Source organism: Pagrus major, chromosome 22 (assembly GCF_040436345.1).
Source record: "Pagrus major chromosome 22, Pma_NU_1.0".
Taxonomy (NCBI): domain Eukaryota; kingdom Metazoa; phylum Chordata; class Actinopteri; order Spariformes; family Sparidae; genus Pagrus; species Pagrus major.
This window is the reverse complement of record NC_133236.1, coordinates 6,967,165-6,989,782: the sequence shown is the minus strand read 5'-3', so window position 1 is coordinate 6,989,782 and position 22,618 is coordinate 6,967,165. Positions and strand designations below refer to the sequence as shown.

General features: G+C 40.1%; 1 protein-coding gene across 1 annotated transcript in view; it reads right to left on the bottom strand.

Moving 5' to 3' along the window:
• Positions 1 to 22,618, bottom strand: part of cd2ap (CD2-associated protein) — a 70,123-nt gene that overhangs the window by 21,815 nt on the left and 25,690 nt on the right. The window contains exons 4-12 of the mRNA XM_073493034.1: positions 18,620 to 18,720; positions 17,843 to 17,969; positions 17,241 to 17,419; positions 12,348 to 12,432; positions 11,793 to 11,887; positions 9,865 to 9,963; positions 7,505 to 7,558; positions 1,812 to 1,848; positions 861 to 923 (exon numbers count right to left, since the gene is read on the bottom strand). Coding sequence (XP_073349135.1) covers positions 861 to 923; positions 1,812 to 1,848; positions 7,505 to 7,558; positions 9,865 to 9,963; positions 11,793 to 11,887; positions 12,348 to 12,432; positions 17,241 to 17,419; positions 17,843 to 17,969; positions 18,620 to 18,720 — 840 coding nt within the window. The remainder of the gene's footprint in view (positions 1 to 860; positions 924 to 1,811; positions 1,849 to 7,504; positions 7,559 to 9,864; positions 9,964 to 11,792; positions 11,888 to 12,347; positions 12,433 to 17,240; positions 17,420 to 17,842; positions 17,970 to 18,619; positions 18,721 to 22,618) is intronic.

The window sequence follows — 22,618 nt, the reverse complement described above, 5'->3', positions numbered from 1 at the left end:
CACTGGTGTGACCAATAAAAATGTTCAGGTTGCGATTTTGGTTGCACATGCACCCAAAAACTCTGGCACTACAGCCCTGATTGCTTAAGTTTGTCTTGACCACTGCCAGTTGCTACAGTATTATAACCACCCTTCTCAGGGGTGCTGAATAATTAGAACCAACAATAAAGATTTTCAAGCAGAGCAAGCTTCCTAATGTTTTTTAATTGAAAAAAGTTTCAGGCCCTGGTTGTGGTGCTTTCATAATGCGTATGAGCTTACTTTAAATATATATATATATATATATATATAGATATAGATATAGATATACTATACTATATTATATATATATATATATATATATATATATATATATATATATATATATATATATATATATATATACTATATTATATATATATATATATATATATATATATATATATATATATATATATATATATACATATATATATATATATATATATATATATATTACTATAATATATACTATAATTTGTGTTTTCTGCACTTTCAAGGTCCAATTTTTAATACAGTTGATTGTTGAGTCTCATTCCCAACTGGTCAAATACTGACTGGTGCCCCACATACCAACCCAAAGCATCAGTATTTGGGAAAGAATAAGACTCAAGCCAGGAGAGCAAAAGTAGGAAGAATGAATTCGCAGGACAGAAACGCACAGAAGAATAAAAAGGAATCACAAAAGCCCCTGGATGAAAATGGTCTGGAGTTAATGGTGTAAGACCAGAAGAAAGAGTGCTCCAAATTTGGAAAAAAAGAGATAATTTCTGATGTGTGGTGCAAAGCCGTGAACGACATGAACAATTATGAGGATAAAACATGAGAGTTATGTGTCCTACCTCTGTCCTCTGGCCTGATGGGGTGGGGCTTCTTGTCGGCACTGGGGACGTCCGGCTTGAGAGCTGAAAATCGAAACATGGTCCAGAGTCACTTCACCTGTCTGACCTGACTGATACAACACTCCCCAGACAAAGACAAGGTGCTTGCACACTTTCACAAGCACAATCACACACCACAACCACTGCTCTCTCTCTCTCACTCTCTCTCACACACACACACACACACACTTTTTTTATCTCTATCTGGCAGATAAACACCTCCTTGACCATATATGGCTGTTCACTCAATTTTTTTGGCTTTGTTTGAGCGAGACATATAGACTAATTAAAATGAATCTCAACATCGACAGGAAGTCGTGTACAGACACACATTTGATGATGTCTCAGAAACAGACAGACATACTGTTACTTCCTGTGCAGACAAGAAAACAGTGATGCAAGGGTGCATTTTGCAAATCTATGTGCTGATATGAAGCGGCGCTGCTTTCATGGTAACCACCATGAAACTATGACCCCCTTTCCATTCAACACCAACCTATTAAGACTTTGGTGAAATAAAAATATATTATTATCATATATGATATGTCCTGTCTGTTTTTGTCATGGCTTTAGAGCTGAGTCGTGAAACAAGTCTATGGACAGAAATACACGTTAGGTCTATTTGCCTGACATCACCCTTGATGTTTAAGGGTGAGTGGGCACGCATGTATTTAAAATAAGAGACTCGGTTGCATGTATTTTAAATTCTAGACTCGGTAACTGTCTTACTTAAAATAAGTGTGTATCAGTGCACCTCTGCATACCCTGAGGCAGCATAAGGTGAACGTATTCAAAAGTAAGTGAGATTTTGTTGGAGCACTACAGCAAGATGCATCAAGAAGAACCATTGCCTCACACCTACCACTGAGCTGCGAGCATTTAATGAGGTGTTGTGTGCAAAGTGTACCTTACCTATGCTTTTTGATGGTGGAGGTGGCTTCTTCGGCTTCTGACAGGAAGAGAAAGGGGGAGAAAAAAATAGGTCAGCATGACATGAAAGTGGATGGAGAACACACTCATTAATGTACTCTGACATCTATGGTCTCATATACAGGAACCCTTACCATGAGGGAAAAAGAATGGAACAACAAGTTTGGTTTGGTCCAAACTAGAAAAATCTAATAATATCTAAGATTACAGCCTACAACTTAAACCCTTTGTGGTTAGAGAACTTTAAGGAAAAAGTTGAGTAATTATGTTTAAGGCTGCATGCCATTCCCTTATAATATGAAGACCTTGTTATACAGTGATGCCCAATTCTAGTGTCTAAAGCGAACTATACGATAAGACTCACAAAATCATTCATTTTTAGCTTATTCTGTATCGTAGACACTATATTTAATCAGTTTACTATAAAAAAGCTATATCATATATTGCACATCTGCATACAGACAAATATCCTTATGACCTCATGACAAAGCTACTGAATTAGCCTTCCCTGCGTCTTTACTACTGCCACTGCTCTGCATTTGAATCCAATACAAGTTTAATCCAATTGGAGCCAATTCAAAAATTACAATGCAAGTTTTTTTCCCGTATCATTTGTTGAGACATTTCACCAGTCAGACAACGTGGCAACAGAAACCGACAGGAAGAGTCTGCACTTCAAGATCAGACTGTAACTTGAAGAAAATTCAGACACTTCCAAAATGTCACCCGCTTTTGCTTTGCAGTCCCTCTCATTTGTCTTTCTGTACCTGATAGGCAGGGCGATGTCTCTGTTAACCTCTCTAGTTTAAGTAAAATGACTGAAAAGGCTGTTTCTCAACAGCTGAACCATCCACCAACCACCACCCACAGCATAGTATAAGACAGACTGAAAACTGGATGGGACCTTCTGGCACTGGTGTTAAACTGGTCTGAATTCTATTAGAACAGGGACTACATTGTGTCGATTTACTCTACTACAACTCATTCATACGTTTCTTTTAATATCATCTTGTGTTTCTTTTCGATTTCATAAGATGCTTTACAAATAAACTTGCCTCACCTTTAAGTTAACAAGCATGTTTTTGCTTTCTATATGCTTAGCCAGACGGTTGGAGAGATAAGTATGAGTGAAGTAGGTGAATATACACAAAACCAAAGCCTCTTATGCAAGGCTTTCAGGGCTCTGGGTGACCTTAAAATCAGATACTGTTATTCAAATAAGCATTGTACATTACCAAGAACATCAAACATGGATTACTGAACTAAATAGCAAACATATACAACCCCGGTCTTTCTGCAGTACTCTGACTAGGACCTAAACCTCAAGGGGTTCCATCTGTGGTGGAAATTGGTGGGAGGAGAGGCACAGCACAGCAAATGTCACTGGAAATATACCAGGCCAGAATGCATTTTGCACCATGCAACATTTGTCTACTTAGACAGGCAGGCGGTGGTGGATGCCACTTTCAAATTCAAATTCCTTTCACCGCTTGAAATGGTGAAGAACACTTCTCATAAGTCACTCCTAATAGGTCTGTACTGATAAGTTCGAAGCTCCATTGTAACATTTAGTGTCTATATCCAAGTCAGTATTTAAATGCTTTGCAGTTTTCCTTTACTATTTTCGTACTATTTTACTATGTGTATTTATTCTGTTTAAACCTGGTATTTCTGCACAGATGCAGATAAATATTAGGCTACACTAATATTATTAGTATTATTCTATTTGTAAAATTGGACTTGCGCGATCAAAACATTTCCAGTAACTCCGGAGTGTTGTAAAGCCGCAAAGTCAAAATCTACGGACAAAAAGATAGATATAAACATGTTGTGACATTTGGAACTGATTACATCTAATAACATATTCTGCTTCAGCCCATTTTGTGTTTGTGGTCAGCCTTTAGAAAACAACAATTCTTCACACATCTGTTCACTCTTCCGTTGCCGGACACACAGGAAGGCACATGCCTGTATAAAGGGGGCGGTCTAGCAGCAATCTAATAGCGTAATAAATGACATTTATATGACCACAATAAGCATTTCAGCTGTAACTCTATTATTACGGTAAATTACGGTTGCAAATACAGGAACTGCCTACACACTCTGGCCACATGAGGCCGGGCATTTTCCTGCACCAGGAGGAACCCAGGGCCCACAGCACCAGCGTAAGGTGTGACAATCACACGGTGAGATTTCATCCCAGTACCTAACAGCAGTCTGTTTCCCATTGGCTATGACATGTAGGTCTGTGCGACCCTCCAAGGATGTGTCTCCCCAGACCATCATTGACCCACCGCCAAACCAGTCATGCTGGATGATGTTACAGGCAGCATAACGTTCACCACGGCGTCTCCAGACTCTTTCACGCCTGTCACTTGTGCTCAGTGTGGACCTCCTCTCATCTGTGAAGAGAACAGGGCCTAAGTGGCAGACCTGCCAATTCTGGTGTTCTCTCACGAATGCCAATGGAACTGCACAGTGCTGGGCTGTGAGCACAGGTCCCACTAGAGGACATCAGGCCCTCATGCCACCCTCATGGAGTCTGTTTCTGACAGTTTGGTCAGAAACACGCACACCAGTAGCCTGCTGGAAGACAACGCTCTTGAGACTTTGCTGGGAGACAAAGCAAACCTTCTTGCGACCGCTTGTCTGGATGTGGCATCCTGGAGGAGTTGGACTACCTGTGCAACCTGATTGGGCTGCAGGTACCGCCTCATGCTACCAGTAGTGACAAGGACACTAGCAGAACACAAAACTAGAGAGGAATCAGTTGGGAGGGAAAAGGAGAGAGCAATTGTCTGTGGCAACCTAAAAAACGATTCCCTTTTTGGGGTTGTCTTGCTTTTGCCTCTCCATTGCACCTGTTGTCGCTTTCAATTGCACCAAAGCAGGTGAAACTGATTCACAATCACTTGTGCTTACTAAATGGACAGATTGATATCACTGAAGTTTAACTGACTTTGTGTTATACTGTGATGATTAAGTGTTCTTAATTATTTTGAGCAGTGTATATACAGGAGAATCTCAAAAAAATATCATTGAAAAGTTCATTTTTGTCAGTAATTTAATTCAAAAAGTGAAACTTTTATATATTCTAGATTCATTACACATAAAGTGAAATATTTCTAGCCTTTTTTTTGGTTTAATTTTGATGATTATGGCTTACAGCTCAAGAAAATGTAAAAATCCAGTATCTCAATTTGAATATTACATAGGACCAATCAAAAAAAAGGATTTATAATACAGAAATGTCGACCTTCTGAAACGTATCTTCATTTATGATAAGTGAGCATTTGTTATTTGTAACAAGATACTTCTTAATGCATTCGTACCCATCTCTGATTGCCGGTAAATAAATACATTCTTACTTGGTTATATTTTGAATGGCAATGATCTGATTAATGATCAAATTATTCAGGGAGGTTCATGACTAATCTCCAGTTAGCAGTCATGGTGTGTAATTGTTTCTCTTAACACTACCGTATCAATGTTCAAGTTGGTTGTGAGACTGACATTTAATGGCTTTTGACTTCATCAACGTTATCATTATCATTTTAATCTCTTACCACAGTAATAAGAGTCCCTGCAGGTTTAGTGATGAGGAATGATCGGCTGATTGCTGACATCCATTAAATAAGCAAGCCATTTACAAACCAATCACATGATATAACCTCAGTGGGTCCCACCTATCACACGTACCATATTCACAGGATTAGGCTTTCTTCATAATTACATATGATCCTGCCGGGGGGTTAAATTTCTAATTTTTTTTTTTTACTTTCACACTTACAGAAAAAAAGGCTTTCAATTATTTCTTATCAGCATTAGAGAAAGTATGTTGTTTCCAGAGAGGCCTCACTGTGTCACAGCTCAGTGAAAAGTATCACAGCTTCAATAACTGAATACTGATGAGTATTATGAAAAACTGAACAAAGAACATCACCACTTAAGATTTAACTGATTTTATCTCTGCCTTAAACATCTCTGAGTAAGAAAGAGACAAAACGGGAAGGACACTGAATATGTGAGAATTTGAGGGGGTGTTGTGCGTGTGCATGTATGTCCCCTCCCTTGTTTGTCATGTGGGTGTAGGCATGTCATGTCCCCTTTGGCTTTCTTTCTGAGGTATAATGAGGTGGGCCAGTGGTTTCTCAAAGTCTTATTCAACAACCTGCATGCATCTGTGGAATCACACACTGTAGCGTCATATTAGTTTCCTCCACCACCCCAAAATATCTCTGGATGCTTGACCTGTTGCACTACTGCTTTAAGCAGTGGTCAGTAATGTTAATGTTAACTACCCGTTCTTGGAAGAATCAAACATGAACAATGAACAGCATTTTTAGTGAACAACTGAGTGAATAGAGCTTTTGAATGATTCTCTGTTCTGCAATGGAGAGATGAGGTCACAGTGGTAAGGGTACGCCACCTTTTTGTTCCATCAAAATGCTTAGAAATTATAAAATTTAATTTCTACATTTATTTCGCTAGGTGAGCATGCAGACCTGCCAACCTTGAACCCGCGCACCGACAGCCCACCGCCAATGTGCGCTCAGCCGTTGCCCACCCATCAGTGAGATACCTAACACCATAATACATAATATACAATATACTGAACCTCATTTTGAGGCAGTTCAGCAATGGCACGCAAGCCTACAGTTTTGTCTGTAGCAGTAATGGATTCGGGGAAACGTTACAGTTAGTCTACTATTTGCAACACACACACAACAACATACCTTTTCAATGCTGTTTGCATTGGCTGAGAACTATAGGGATGCAGGCAATTAGCAGTGACAGCAAGCGGGTGAAGAGGGATCGGTTATCCGGACACCCTGGCGTGCCGAGTTCGAAAAATGCGTACATGTTGGCAGGTCTGATCATGCGTATTTGTAACTTTGCAGTGTGATGTGAAATAAGACAAATAAAGTCAAATGCTTCCTACTACAGCTTTTTTGCTGCTTGATACAAAAGGAAAACTCCCACGGTTCCCATTATTCATGACTCATCTACAAGAGAAGTCCGTCTAATAGAACATCATTTACCTGGATTTTAGGGTTTTGGAAACAGTGATTATTGACCGTGAGTGACATGCTGCCTCTACATGCACAGTGAGTGTGTCTTTGAGCTGCCAGTGTTTTTTGGTCAGTGGAGGAGAGACAATTAGTCTCCTCAGGAGTTGCCCATTTTAGCTGAGCTGTTTTGTGGGGATCAAATGTAAAACCCAAAGCTGAATTATAAGTTGTCTTCCTTTTTGTGGTTGTGCACTGGATTGGAACTGAACTGTTGTGGGATTGTGTGGAAAACAAAATGGATTATTCACCAAGTGGATTGATATCTGGGATGAGTCTTTGGCCCCATTCAGACAGAATCAGGCGTTGCAGCGATTCACTACAGGGTGTGCGGTGCGGGAGTGTCATTCCATGGCCTGTTTGTGTGACGTTAGTTATGTGATTTTTAACCCCCACCAGTCCAGAAGGTGGCAGTTACACACCTCTGTTTCTATTTTTTATAATATTTAAGTCCTGTATTTTATCAAATTGCAACACATATCACTGAAAAGAAAGTTATCACTAAATTGAAATGGCAAGCATACTGCAGATGGAAATGACAATTTGTGTACATGATCCTCCTATAAAAATACATGAAAAAAATGATCATAGACTAAAACAGCTTACCTCTTCTGACTCCTGCTTAGGTGATGACTTCACTGACCCTCTTGACATGGGAGTCTAAAAAAAATAAGACACAATATAATTATGGAATACCATCAGTGTAAAACCTCAGATCACCTTCTGTGATGAGACCTCAGGTGTCCTTTGGATCAACATGGAAGAAAAGAAGTGATTAGAAATCAGTTCACTTTCACTCAGAACAAACACCCACGGAGTAATTACCCTGTACGCTTACTAACACTTTACACGCTATTAACATGACTGGGTCAAGGATGCCTGGAGGAGGATTCTTGACAACAAGCTCAACCCCAAAAGGCATCTGGCTGATTATCAAGGGACCTTATTATCTATGTGGAAAAGCCTTCAGAAGAAATCAAACAGGATTTCTGCATTTGTAAGCCATCCTTACTGCTCCACAATAGTCATTAGATGTAAGGTACAGCACGCCATGTGTCACAGCTGAGATAAAATGAGCAGTTTGAGAGACGGATTCATTCTGGTGTCAGGCTCCACTCCACTCCACATTATACGTTTTGTTTTGTTCTTACCTGTTTTCCTCAGCATCATTCATGTCATATTTTTCAGTACACAGGCAAACCTCTTTTTTTTTTTAAGAGCTGTTAAGAAGTTTATCATTAAAAAAAAATATGTACTCAATTGGCATTTTACTGCTATTGATTGATACTCAGTAGAGTGCATTCTGCCACCAAGGCACAACAGTCCTCTTTAATTCAATCAAATAAGACATTTAAATCCACTAGATCTGGATTTTTTTTCAAATCTGCATCAAATTGTGCTCACTCATAGATACCTGCCACCTGAATACACCACATTTCTTTCAAGATCTATGCATTATTTCCTGAGAAGTGAACAAAAATGTTGGAAAACATCCAATTTCGCAATGATAAAGAGAGTGAGATAAAAAAAAACATCCCTTTATCCGGATCCAGATTTTATGTCGTAGAACAAAACATGTAAATATCTTCAACCTGTGGTAACCACACATCTTATTTCAGACATTTAGCTGAAAACACATTCAAACTCACAGACTTTGAGACGAGGATGTGCAAAATGCTGACTGATTTCCGGGTTTTAGGACTACAGACCACAACACTCTATGGGGTCTATTCTGGGCCGAGACCCATCATTTTGTGTAATCCTGCTGACAAACCAACAAACTGACGCAGGTGAAAACATAACCTCCTTGGCTTTTCATACCAGTGGAGGGCCTAAGCATTGTCAGCACAACACTCACTGCAACCACATAACATTTGCAGATGAACAGAATATTCAGAGACACCCTCCACACAGGTCATTATCATGTGTCTGATATAGTTATTCAACAACAAGTTAAAAAAAAAAAACACAAACTCAATTGCTTACAAATTCTTAAGATTACGTCTACTACTTCTCCCTCAGGTGAAAAAAAGGATAATGTGCAAATGTGTTTCACTTCAAAAGTTTAACTACTAAAAGCAAACTGTTTCCCAATTCACTGAGAAGTCCATCCTCTGTGTATTTGTCCTGCCAGTCTAAACCTTCCACAACACACTGGTGTAAGTTGCATATTGGGCACCACCTGGCATTCAAACTACTTGTGAGGACACATATTAAGTTTGTGTCATGTGAAGCGACAATAAGCAGAACACAGCGCAGTTTACATAAAAGCTTGAATGTGGGAATACTCGCATTATGGTTCTACTTTGTTTGCAGAGCATTAAAGACAAACACACACTAAAACTTCATAACATTCACAGATTTACAGAATATTTCATATTACAAAGATGATGATACTGAATATTTAAGGGCAGCAACTAATGTTTAGTGTCATGATCTACTAATTATTATTATTTTTTATTTAACCTTTATTTAACCAGGAAAAGACTCATTGAGATTAAAAATCTCTTTTACAAGAGTGTCCTGGAAATGCGGCCCATATGTCAGAAAATAGTTAAAAATGCAACAGTCCACATTGATTGTTTTGTGCAACAAACAGTCCAAAGCCCAAATATATTCATAAAAGCAGGACATTATCAGAATTGAAAGCTGGAACTAAAGGAAAAATATTTCAGATTGCTTAAAAGATGTGTTAAACAACATAGGGCTGCAACTAATGATTATTGTCATTATAGATTAATCTGCCAATTATTGTCTTAATGAATTGATTAATCATTTAATATATAAAATGAACATAGCCCAAAGTGCCCTTTTCAGAATCATTCTAAAACCCAATGACTCTTCATTCATATTGTAAATGACAAAGACAAGCAGCAAATCCAGCAAATGTTGGACATGTTTGCTTAAAAATGACTGAAAAGATTCAAATATCAACACAGTTAATTTAATTCATTAACTGATCTCACCTCTTTCTCTGCTTCAGACTGGATGGAGACAAAGTTGTCAGGAAACACACCTTCTCTTCCCCCGATCTCTCCTCGCCACCAGCCGGGTTCTCCTGTGTCCTGTTAGAGAACAAATTAAAAAAGGTGCATGGTGACAACACTTTAGTAATCAATGTGTGGTCTTGGTTTTGTCTCTTTCTGTCTAATGTGTGTCATATTATTTTATTTTTTTGCGACGCAGAAGAAGCAGATTCAAAAGAAAAGAAAAGAAATTTTCACGATGATTAAGTCCCTTGACTGTAGTAGGGAGGAAGACAGATGGAAAATGGCTCTAGAAATAAAAAGGTTAAAAAGGAGATGAAAATACAAAAAAACAGATCTGATCATTTAACAAGCACTTCTCAACAGTCACCACTAGATGGTGGTAGCTTTCTAAACTATTCTCGGCAGCTAATCTGAAGGAGTCATGGTTATGTGTCACCATGTGTGTCTGCTATAAAACAACAACACCTGAGTCAGAATCATCACAGGGCGACAACATGTCAGAGGTGTCTGAGCTCAGGCAGCACAGTCTCTGCTGGTTGTCCTGTAATCGTTTCCTCATGAATGACAGTGACTCTACAGGAGGGACTCAGGACCAATACTCTGGATAAAGTCAGTCGACTAAATGGGGCTTTATAAAAGCACAGAGGTGTGACAATATAACATTTAATTTCTTAGTGGCCGTCATTTTAAGAGTAAGCACAGTAATGTTATATGTTACAGTGATAATACTAGAACAAAAAAAGGCTTCAAGAATAAAGCTTTCTTGCTTTTAGCAATCCCATATTTTATTTGTAAATCCCTCAACAGGTGTGAAAGAAGGAAAAGAAGACATTCAACGTGCTTAATGAGTGACAGATTAATGCCGTCTTCTCAGAACAGATCTGCTATGACCTCCTCACACATGAAAGTGTCATTCAGTGACTCTGAGCTAACTTTGGAAACCAAAAAGAACGGAGAAAATCTGCACACTCGCATTTTAGACATGTTTTGTGTCAGAATAATCTCACTTATGTTCTCTGTTCATTTCTCTTGCAATGGAGCTGCAAGTCTGTTCTGTTGATTTTGAAATGACTGCTGGGAACACTGGAGTCCTGTTGGCAAAAGCCCTAACTTAACCCACCACATCTATTCATTTACAGAACTGGTATCATCTTACAGATGATGATTACATACAGTGAATGTAGCATAAAAGGGACTCAAGCCTTGTTTCGTTTTGAAACCCTATTGTTGTAAAAACAGATACGTAAATTTACCTTTTACCTTAAAACTGAGACTACTGGTCATCACAAGGGGCTGGAGAAGGGACTATTAGGCTAATAATGGTTTACATGAAATGCTGTGTTTCTAACAAAAGAAGTGCTGTGTATTGTGACACCGTGTTTTCCTGCATGAGAAGTCAATTTAGTTGTTTTGTCTTGCCTTAGCATATAGGGGGTCCTGATCTCACATGTTCTGTTGTTAAGAGACAAAATTGTGTTCTACAACTGTGTTCTACTAATCTACAACTGCATGGCTTGTAAGAAATCAGACAAACATTTTGATGACTGCTGCCATGTGTATCCAGTAGTGACAGCCTAGTGAGAAGCTAATTCTTCAATCCAGTGTAGGAATAACTCATACCAATGTCGGAGAAAAGAAGAGCACCTGGAAGACTTGAGCTCAGGCTGCAATGGACGGATGAGGCTTGGAAAGGCTAATGTTACCTTGGCTTTCAGACAAGAACTAAAATCTGTTCTGCAGTAATGAGCAAGCACACAGGGTGACATAAGAAAACCAATCTAGCAGGTTCGTTCAGCTTATCTGGCTTAGTGCTGTCTTCCTGTTCTCCGTGGTTGAGTTTCACTGGTTTGACCAAATTTTTGTCCTGTTCCACAGCTTTAATGCTGGGAGCCGTGAAAACGTACCTTGCTCAGGATGTGAATGATATCGCCCTCCTTCAGGGTTAGCTCATCCTCATTCGAAGCCTCAAACGCAAACGTAACTTTACAGTACTCTTTAGCTAAGGAAACAGAAATAACAAGGATTCAGTGACAGGAGCACACAGAGTAACTAAACAGAGCATACTAGATGTACATACACATACGTACAGCTATTTGTTTTTTATGCAAGCACACAGATAAGCACAGATGTCTTAAAAGAGAGTTGGCAGACTTCTTGTGGATATAAACAATTTTAAAATAGCCCTCAAACACATACCACATACAATTCATGACAAATCTTTTGAATAACTGGTGAAAATTGTTAACATGTTTTCAGCATTTGCAAGTGAGTCGGATGCAAATTTAACAGTGGAGCTGTAACTAATGACAGATGCAAATCAAGCTAACAAGGCTAACACGGCAGCTTTACATGTAAAACAGAAAAACTGTTTTGCCTCTCACACAACAATGAATTGGTGACATTAAATACACTTTCCACACATCGAAGCATCCTGTTTCAGTACTTTTACAGGGTTTTACCTTTGGATTTGTTGTCTCCGTCTGCTCTCGAGTCTGTCATGTTGGGATGGGCGGGCTTTGCAGCTGATGGTAATGATGGGATTGGCTAAAATGAAGCAAACCATACAGATGGAAATGATTTATCGCACATGAGTGGATATGTGGCTTCATGTGGACGGGCCAGGTCCTGTCTATGAACCGAATGGGTGGCATCATCTGATCTTGACTCTTTCTATTCAAGTAGAAATGTTTATGAATGATGCTGTTAATTATGGGGTTAGCAGGTAGAGACTGTAGAGGATATGGAAAGAAACAATAATTACTGAAAGAAAGTAAACAGTCAAACACAGAAGGCTTGCACCATTTCTGCCTGATGTTTCAACTCGGAAGTGATGATTAGCGAGTCACAGGCAACAAAGACTATAGAAATAGGACTGTACTACGTTTAACCTGTTACAAGTACCTGACAGGTGTTTAACAGAACTTTTCGGATTAACAGAAAATCATCCAGAAAAGTACAAAATAAATGTCAAAAATGTCACAAGCAGGATGCTTTATGTCCTGATACTACTGCAGGCAGAGGGGAGAGCAGGATTATGTGTTCTGATCAAGGCCGAATGGAGAAATCCTGAGGAGAGGAGAGTGCGAGAGCATGCGACATGTGGTGGTATGTGAGGAGTGGAGGAGAGTGAAGGAAGCCGTGTTAGTGGTGAAAGAGAGTGTGAGGGCTGTTGTGAAGAGGAGAGAGAGGGAAAAGAGGGGACAGTGTCAGAACAGAGTTACGTGATAAACTAATTAAGTTGAGAGTCTTTACCTGCATGTCAGTATGTTATTATCAACAAGCCACTAATGAGAATACAGTGTGTTTTAAACTTGTGTTTAGTAGGTCAATTTCACAAAAGTGAATAGATAAAAAAAAAAAAAAAGATGAAAATGTGTGTTTTCTGCAGGATTCCAGATCAAAATTCAGACATAACGTGCTTAAATGATATACAGAAAAAGTTCCAACCAGCTTGAGGGTTATTTCATGCATAAATATAATGTCGTGCTCATGTGCTGATGACAGCAAGACATGAGTATTGACAATAAATAGAATCTTCAAATGAATCTGGGCATGTGCTGTCAGTGTAGACACAAAACAGTGTGAGTTCTTAAAAAAGTAAATCTGTGTCAGGCTGACCCGAACATAGTCTGAGACTAAGGCTCTGTGTCCACATAGCGTTTTTTTTCTGAGCGCCAGCGTCTTTTTTAGTCCCCAATGAGGAGCGAGTGTCTGTGGCAGCAGGCGGCTGCCCAGAGAAAAGGCGCAGCACCCAGCGTCTTTTTTCAGAGTGCAACAAGTTGAAAACTTCTCAACTTTTCAGAAAGGCTCTGGTGACGTCATCGTGGCTCTTTTTCTTTTTCCTGGCCTAGGCAATAATATTCACCGTATTTTTGTCTCCTGGGTCATGTCATGCACCCACATCCTCCTTGCTCTGATGTCCTGATGTCAAATAAAAAACTAACTGATAGTTAAATGCAAAGGGGCGATGTGGATCATACAGGGGCGATTGTCAAGATATGTGTTGTCACAGAGACAAAACGCATGTGCAGCATTTCTCTCTGCACTCCTGAACGCACAGCCGGCACTTTTATCCTCAACAAAAACGCTATGTGGACACAGGCCCTAGGGTGGCTGCTACTAATGGCTATTTTCATTATCGATTAAACTGCCAATTATTTCACAATTAATTATTTAGTCTATGTCAAAAAAATTGACATCATTTCCTGGAGCCCAAAGTGATGTCTTCAAATGGCTTCTTTTGTCCAACCAGCAGACCAAAACCCAAATACTCTTTTACTGTTGTAAATGACAAAGAAAAGCAGAAAAACAGCAAATGTTTTCACATTTTTGCCTGCCGCAAATAAAATCTTACATCATCTCAGTGGAATTTGTTCACTAAGACTACAGATATAAATAAGCCCACCACAGTTCATCTGATATGCATAAGTAAGAGCTGATGTCAGGCTGTTTTGACATGTGTTACACATGTATTAATCTCAACAGCGCTGCAAGTGAAGAAATATTAAACAGCCTGTTAACAGCTCAAGAAAAAGATGACAGGTTGAATGAATTTTTGGAATCCTATGTTATAAATGCCTTTAACAAGACTACTTGGACTAACCAGGTAAAATAATATAAAAGCATCTATCTGAAAAGCATGTGATCGACAGCTTCTTATCACAGTGGACTGGAGCTTATACGTCACTGAAAGTGAGTAAAAATAAACATTCAAGGCAAGAGAACAGAGAAGGGAAACAGAAATGTAGAGTCATGTGAAGATGACCAGGCTGTTCTGTTGCTGCTTGTGGTGTAGTGCTGAACACAGAGCTACTGTAAAATAAGTCTTCCTTTACTGGTATCACTGAAGTGTTTTCATTGTGAACTAGTAGCTAGCTTAGTTTGAAGGCAGTTGAGTGTTCATACGTGTTATGAACAGCCACAGTCAAAGGAACAGGAGAAGGCTGGCTGTCAAACAGAGGAAGAGACTTGATGGAACAGAGCACATTTTCAGACAGTCTCTCCTAGAGGGCATTCATAGTGTTGTACTCAGCTGTACATGTGAAAAGTGACAGAAAGAGTTGTGTACTAGCTGAAAAAGGGGTGTTACCGAAAGCTTCTTTCTCACCTTCGATCACAAGACCAATCACTTCATGAACTGTTGCAAGTGTCACACTGTTTTATAAAGTTACAGACATTTCAACATTGGAGAGGTGCAGGGCACAGGGTTACCGAAGCTGGTAAACCTTCTGACAAGCAGTTCTGAGGGAGTATACGGGCCCTTTTAGACATGTCAGGCTCGAGTCTCTCACCCTCTGTGTGAGTATCATCAAAGTGACGTACAGTTCACACCTGCTTTTCCCACATGTTCAATGTTAAAGTTTTGTGTCTGCAATTATATATCTTGCTCCTCTGAAAAGGAATGCCTTAAAATACAAACTGCACGAGCCAAACCAAACCCTTAAAGGAATAGTTCACTCTAGAATGAAATTCAGTCATTATTGACTCACCCTCATGCTGATGAGAAATCCGGTGTAGTTTCTTATTCCTCAAAGTGCAGCTGGAGACCCGCGGGGGTACCGTCCTGTAACAGGCGTCAATGTGCCCGAGACGAAAAGGTCCATAAAACTACACAAAAACTTTGTAACATTCCTCCACACTGCTCGTCCGCTGCAATCCAAGTGTCCTGAAGTGGCGACATCCAGAGTTTACTCGAAACAACATCATTTAGTACATTTTTTACGCGGTATTTACGGTACGGTGTTTACATTCAGCTGTGAGTGTCAAAGTTCCAAATCACTAGTGCAGGAAGATCCCTCTCCCTCTCGCTCGGTCGCTCACAGCAGGATGTAAATACCGGTGTGTATCTATCGCGACTTCTCGTTGATCTTGTCTGGCGCAACTTCCGTAGTGCAAGCGGATGTGAGGGAGACTCGCGTGCACACGGGAGCGTGCATCCAGGCAAATATAGCATAGTGACTGTTTAGGCTAGAAAAATTTACTAAATGACGTCGTTTCGAGTAAACTCTGGATGTCGCCACTTCAGGACACTTGGATTGCAGCGGACGAGCAGTATGAAGGAATATTACAAAGTTTTTGTGTAGTTTTATGGACCTTTTCGTCTCGGGCACATTGACGCCCATTATATGGATTTTTGCTGTCGGAGGGTACCCCCGCGGGTCTCCAGCTGCACTTTGAGGAATAAGAAACTACACCGGATTTCTCATCAGCATGAGGGTGAGTCGATAATGACTGAATTTCGTTCTAGAGTGAACTATTCCTTTAAAAAGGGCTGCACGTGAGCAGTAAAGGTTCTCCCTACATTTTTAATTTCAAATCAATTGATCTCATCAGCACTTCAAGGATTGCCCTATTGTAAGCTCAAAGTCTCTTTGTATCTTTTCCCTGAAAAATATGTCTTAACAGGCAAAGCATTACCATATTGAATCCAATGTGTACTCTTTTCAAAATAGTTTTAAAATCTTTAAGTGGTTTGGTAATTTTACTTTTCAGTACAATTCAATGGGTCTACAACTATTCTAAAAACATGCTTTCCTTCTGAAAATGATTCACTGAAAGTTTCTGTCTCTGTGTCCTTCACCAATGTTGCTAATATTTTACTGTCTCATGCAGATGCAGCAGCCGGTAATGCCTTCAAATTTTAACTGTTCTGTTTTTCAGCTTTGTTCCTAAAACACATATTGCCTATGGCAGAAATACTGTCATCAGCATTGGAGAAGAAAGCAAAGGTTTCAGGTAAAGAGCAGCAGATACTGAGACAATCACTGCCCATGGCATCTTTAACTATCCAACCTGACCAGCCGGTCTGCCACAGGGAGGAGAGGAAGAGGATGAGAGCAATGCTAATCAAGCTTGGTTTGAAGGCTGCTCCTGGATAATGTCTGGTTGCAGGTAAATGAAATGGACAAATGGGACAGGAAATAAGAGACGGTTGTGAAGACCATTGTCCTAGATGCAGCTGGACAGAGCGGAGGACTACAGCAGGATGAGGAGACGTGGACGTTTATTTCATTGATGCTTGGTGCTCAAACACAGTGCAAGTGGATGGACAGTGTTTACCTGATGCCGAACTTTTAATGTAAAGATCCCGACCAATATAATCATCACCATTTTGCTGCTGCTTTCTACAGTCCCCCCACACGACACATTTAAGCTTATAAATAACTTTAGATATGTTCTATGTTTGTGTAGCATGAAGGAGATTATGACTTTTATTTTGTTATGCAACCCTGCGTTGTATAATCACAAATCACCTGGAACATATTTAAATATGCAAAAAGGACACGTCATAATGCTTTCACAACAATATTGTGTTTCATACACCGAACAGCCAAAGTTAATCTCACACTTACTTTTTCCTTCCTTTCCTCTGTCTCGGGGCTTGGCAGTCGGACCTTTAGTTTGACCGACCCTTGACTGAAGATGTCTCCGAAGCCGACACCTCGGATCTTCTTGGGCTGAGCGATAACTCCGTTCCCTGAGGCAGGTTGAGGCGATGTGGGGGTGGGGGTGCTTTCCATTCCACTTCCATCTGGAGAGGAGATACAACAGGGTGAGTACTACACTGACAATAGATTAATAGCCCTAATGCAAAAAGAACATTATCAAAAAACTGGTGAGAGATGCTTTGCATAAACAATTCTCCAAAATCTCAAGCAGAGAATAAATGTCTGATAAGAGGGAAGAGAAAGTCATCATCTCTGCTTTATGAAAAAGCCAAACGAATGTTTAAAAAAGGCTCAAGTGATCTTTAAAAGTGCTCTACTGTCACATTTGAATCTAAGAACAAGACAAAACAATCTCTTTGCTGAACTGTAGCAAGTGCACCTGTCTTAAGCTTTGTTTGATATGTAGTGTAACCACACAGAAAATTCCAATACATGTTCCCCAGTGTTTTTCCAACTTAGTTGCTGCTGCACCCTTCGCTTTAATGTGGCTGCTGCTTCTGTCTTACCCGTCTCATCTGCTGTCGTGTCGTTGGACTCTGCCTCCTCTCCTGTGACATCCAGCTCTTTGACAAAGTTGGAGGGAAACAGTCCGGACTTGCCGTTAAAGCTGCCGCTCCACCACCCCTCTTCAACCTGCGCAGAGAAGATAGTCACTGTTGAAAATGTTGTTTTGTTTCTGTATTTTTTTTAATATAATATGATATAAAAAATGTGGTTATTCTAAGGTCCTGTCTACCTCAGGGACTGAAGTCTTAGGTTCAGTTCCACTAAAATCCCCCTAGATGCTATAGATCAACAGATGTATGCCCACATTTTTCTTAAATAAAAAAATAAAACAAAATCTATCAAGATCTGCCGGTAAATAATAGAACATTCTAAATAAATACTGTGAAATGTTTTGTATGTTGCAATTAGAACTATCATTAACATGTTTTAAGACCCAGATTTCCCCTTCGACAGATTAGCAGCACTTCTTGTTTCTCACAGTGTTGCCTGCAGCACAGTCCCATCTATGACTTGTTCTGACTTGCCACACCACAAATAAATCCACTTAACAGTTGCTGTATCTTTGGTGGCTAAATACATTAAGTGGTGGCAAATATTCCACTTACATCAGCATGTCTCAAATTACACACTATACACAATAACATACGCTCTGTGCTGTGTTTATCGTAAACACTTGAAGTTCAGCAAAGGTCAATGTGCATATCCCAGGTTAAGGCTTCCCCAAAGAAAACGGTAATATTAGACTCTGTTAGGTATTAATATAATCTATCATGTACCTCTTCAATGATCTCAATGATGTCTCCAACCTTCAGCTCCAGCTCATCTTCATTCACTGGCTGATAATCAAACAGCGCCTTGCACTGTCTCTTCTTCGGCTCTGTGAGAGGCGGAACAGAAAACACCAGATCAGTCAACCAACCTGCTGAGTGGCGTCCTCAAAAGTGCATGTGAGCTCGTGCCAGTCACTGTTTTTGTTTTTATCAAATGAGAAGAGCTATGCTGTGTGTATGGGCATGTCTCTGTCTCCTGTGGAATGGCAGAGGGGGCGGTGTAAGAACTCTGACAGGTTTTAAAGCAAACAACCAGGAAGTGGGCAGGCGAGCAAGAACCATTACCCTCCTAACAAGGAACTCTGGGACTTTTCTGCAAGGTGATCCTGTGGCAGGCGCCAGACACACCCTTTAAAACAAGCAGAGCCGCACACCAAAAACGGAACAACCACAGAAGAAATGGTGTTGACATGAATTTGGGACAGCACAAGACACTGCATCAATCTGAGCTGATGTTACAGGTCGACTACAACGGAGACCGAACCGGGGAAAGTCAGCAACAACCTGGTCCCCTTTTACCACGAATTACCTCATCTAATGACAACAGCCAGGAGCATCTTTTTAAAACCCAAACTGGAGAGCAAACCTTTCTACTGGCAGGACTCGAAACTAACGGTGTCCAGTTGTCCCATGGATGATAGAAAATGTGTTCAGGATGAACAGTGATCCACCACGATGAAAGGGACATTTGTATGTTGCTTAGCAAATGGAAAAACTGAAATACCACGTATATTTTCTCTATAGTTACTGTGACTGGCTGGCTACTGGTGAGACCTATGAAATTTACGATGCTTCATAATCCGAAAAGGTGGCAGTGAACACACTATCAATTGGGGACACACCCTATTTGCAAGATTGTGGACAACAAATCTGTGATGAAGGAGGAGGAGAGCGAGTTAGCTGCTGTTGTTAGCAGTCAGTGGGAGGCAGAGTCCTGTGGTGTGTTTGGCTGAGGAAGCTAACAGCTAAAGAAGCTGATAGAGCCAACAGCTTAACACACAACAGGACTGAGACTTTCTGTTGTGACAACACAACAAGTTCATAGTAAATAAATGTATGAAAGTACTTCAGATGAGTAAAGTTTGGAGGTAAAGGTATTTTGAATGTCAGTACTTTTAACCAACAACTATAGATGATGATAAAGTAAACCAACATTTTGATTTTGGGACGGTTTTAGGTCGACTTGTTCCCTTAGAGGGAAGGGTCACTGCAAATCAATACAATGATATTCAGAGTGATCACCTTTATCTAATGATGAAAAGTTTTTATCCTGATGGGAGTGATAAGTATGCAAATGATGTGAATCATATGCTATGGCCTTCACAGTCACAGTCAGATTTCAACCCAGCTGAACACCTATAGGAGATTAAGGGCCAATGTGTTATACAGCACCACCATCATTAAAGCACCAAATGAGGGACAATCCTCAGAAGAGTTGCACAGACTTATAGAATCAATGTCAAGGTGCACTGAAGCAGTGGCCCAACATCTTACTAAGATTTGCACTTTGACTCAATTGTCAGTATCTGCATTTACTCTCTGATCAGTCATGTTTAAAGTGCATGGGTCCTAGGGTAAAAAAAAATCTTTGCCCTGGAAATGTCTGTGCTTTATAATCTCACAATGGACTTCTTTCAAATGCTACTGTCCTTAAATTCTTATAGGTTGGAGCAGTCATCTACATGTTCAATCATCCTGCTGACGCTGTCTTTTATCACTGATATCTGATATGAAAGGCTGATGGGGAGCTCACCCACAGATCATAGTGTGTTCTCAGCTGGATTTAACCGATGCAGACTCTAATTTAAATAAACAAGGGGTCTACGTCCCTGGGGAGTAGTTGTATTCAGTCTGTGGGAGTATTGAACAAGAAGGAGCTATTGATGAAGAGCTGCAGGAGACAGGCTGCACACCTCCAACTTCTCAGTGAGGTTAGGGTCATTTACGTCATCAGGTTCTGTATCAGTTTAAATACATCATATTGCCAAACTGCACTTTTTCCCTTTGACAACAAATCCTCAGCCATCATCTTATCTCTCTCTATGCTAAAAGTTAAATGGGACTCCTGTTACTCTGCGCTGTGACTCTGCTGCCGGCCCTATGTTAATAAAGGAAATAAAAACCAAATCTTCAGAAATATCGCGCTTTCTTGTTGCACTTGTACTTGTAGTATGAGATGACAATACCAGCAGTGGCCCCAAGTTTGAGAACTCTGAAATAAAAAAAAACCTTTCATCCTCTCTCAGTGTGAGAAATAGCATTTCTGGAGAGGCTCGGTGTGATGCAATGACAGAGCCTCATGAGCAGGTCAGCATTAGTTTATCTACAGTACATGTTCAGTATTTTATCGTCAGCATCACTACAGTTTTCCGCTTTTTCACTGCACGTGCATGAGGCTTTTATCAGTATATAGTGCATGTGTCCCTGTTGATTAATTTAATCAGTCCAATCAAGAAGCAGCATTTCTCCTGTTTATTAACATCATGTTGCGTGACAGCAGTTTGCAGAGTAGGGAGCAGAGCAGGGGCTGGAGGAGCCCTCTGTCATATGTTCAAGGTACCAACATACAAGAAATACACAACGCTTAGAATGTTTTTTATTGTAGGCTTTATGTTCAATTCTAGTTCTTATGGAAAACACATATTTAGGAAGTCACTCTTGGATTAACACTGCAGACCTATTAAGATCTTTCTACTATTCATAACTACATTTTGTGCCAGCACACAATAAATGAATGAATCATCTTAAAACCAGCTGTAATCAACAATCATCGTTTTCAAACATCAATTGTAGATGATGGTCAGTTGGCACAAGCCTCATCAGTTCTACTTTAAACTCAGACAGACATTGTCAACAGGTGGAAATGTGTTAAAGTGTGTGTTAGCCCTGTTTCAGAATATCTTGACAGACAAGTTGATGATCTTCCACTACATGTCACAAAGTGAAAACACCTTAAGCTGATTTTATCAATACTCATGTGTTCACTAATGTTTTCTGTTTTCTAATGTTGAGCCCTCGAGTCAGGAATCCTCAGTAAACATACCAATCTGTACGAATAGAAACGTAACACCCATCCACACTGCCTTTCCAAGGCAGGAATACTGCAACGATATTCCGCCTCGCCATCGGTAGGTAAATTACAGAGGTGGAATGGGGGGACAGTTTTGTTCCACCTCTGATCCTCCAGCGGAGGTAGAAACAGAGCCACAACAGAGGCAAAACGACATCTGTGTGTAAGGGTACGCCGGCAGGGCGGGACAGGAGTGTGACGTTCTGATGGAGTTCAGCCTGACAACTAAACAGATCCTTCACTCATCAAAAAAAGAGAAATGTACCACACTTCAACGCACAAAGCAAAGTTACAAGATCAAACAACAGTAATTTGGTAGCAGGTCGTGTCTCTGGCAACTTAACTGAGGAAAAAAATACTACATTTATACATAGAAAAGTGTCTGTCATCCTGTCTGTCCTACCGACTCTTTGTCACTCTTCCGCCCAAAAAACAGCGTCTGTCCCCAGCAGTGACAGCCAGGCAGCTCCTGCTGTTGAATGACGATGATTTTGTGACGAGACTTCAAACAAAAAACTCACCATTTCTTTGTCACCTTCCACCACTGTATTGTTGTAGTAACCATCTTTGGCAACTTATTTAGAAAAAAAATTGAATGAGGAAAAATCACTGCGACGGTCAGCCCTCCCTGCAGAGTCTACAGTGAACTTCCCCCTTGAAAACAGCATCTCTCGCCACAAGTGAGATCTGGACAGGGTCCACTATTTACTAATTGCGATTATGTGATGTCATTTAGAGCAAGAAACGTAACAGAAACAGTTTGCTGAGACATTTTCAGATTTACAGCTGGAAACGCAATTAAAAAAAACAGATCTCAACGTTATGATGAGTACATTCATGCCTCTTACGGTTCTGCAATGCCGGCATGTTGTATG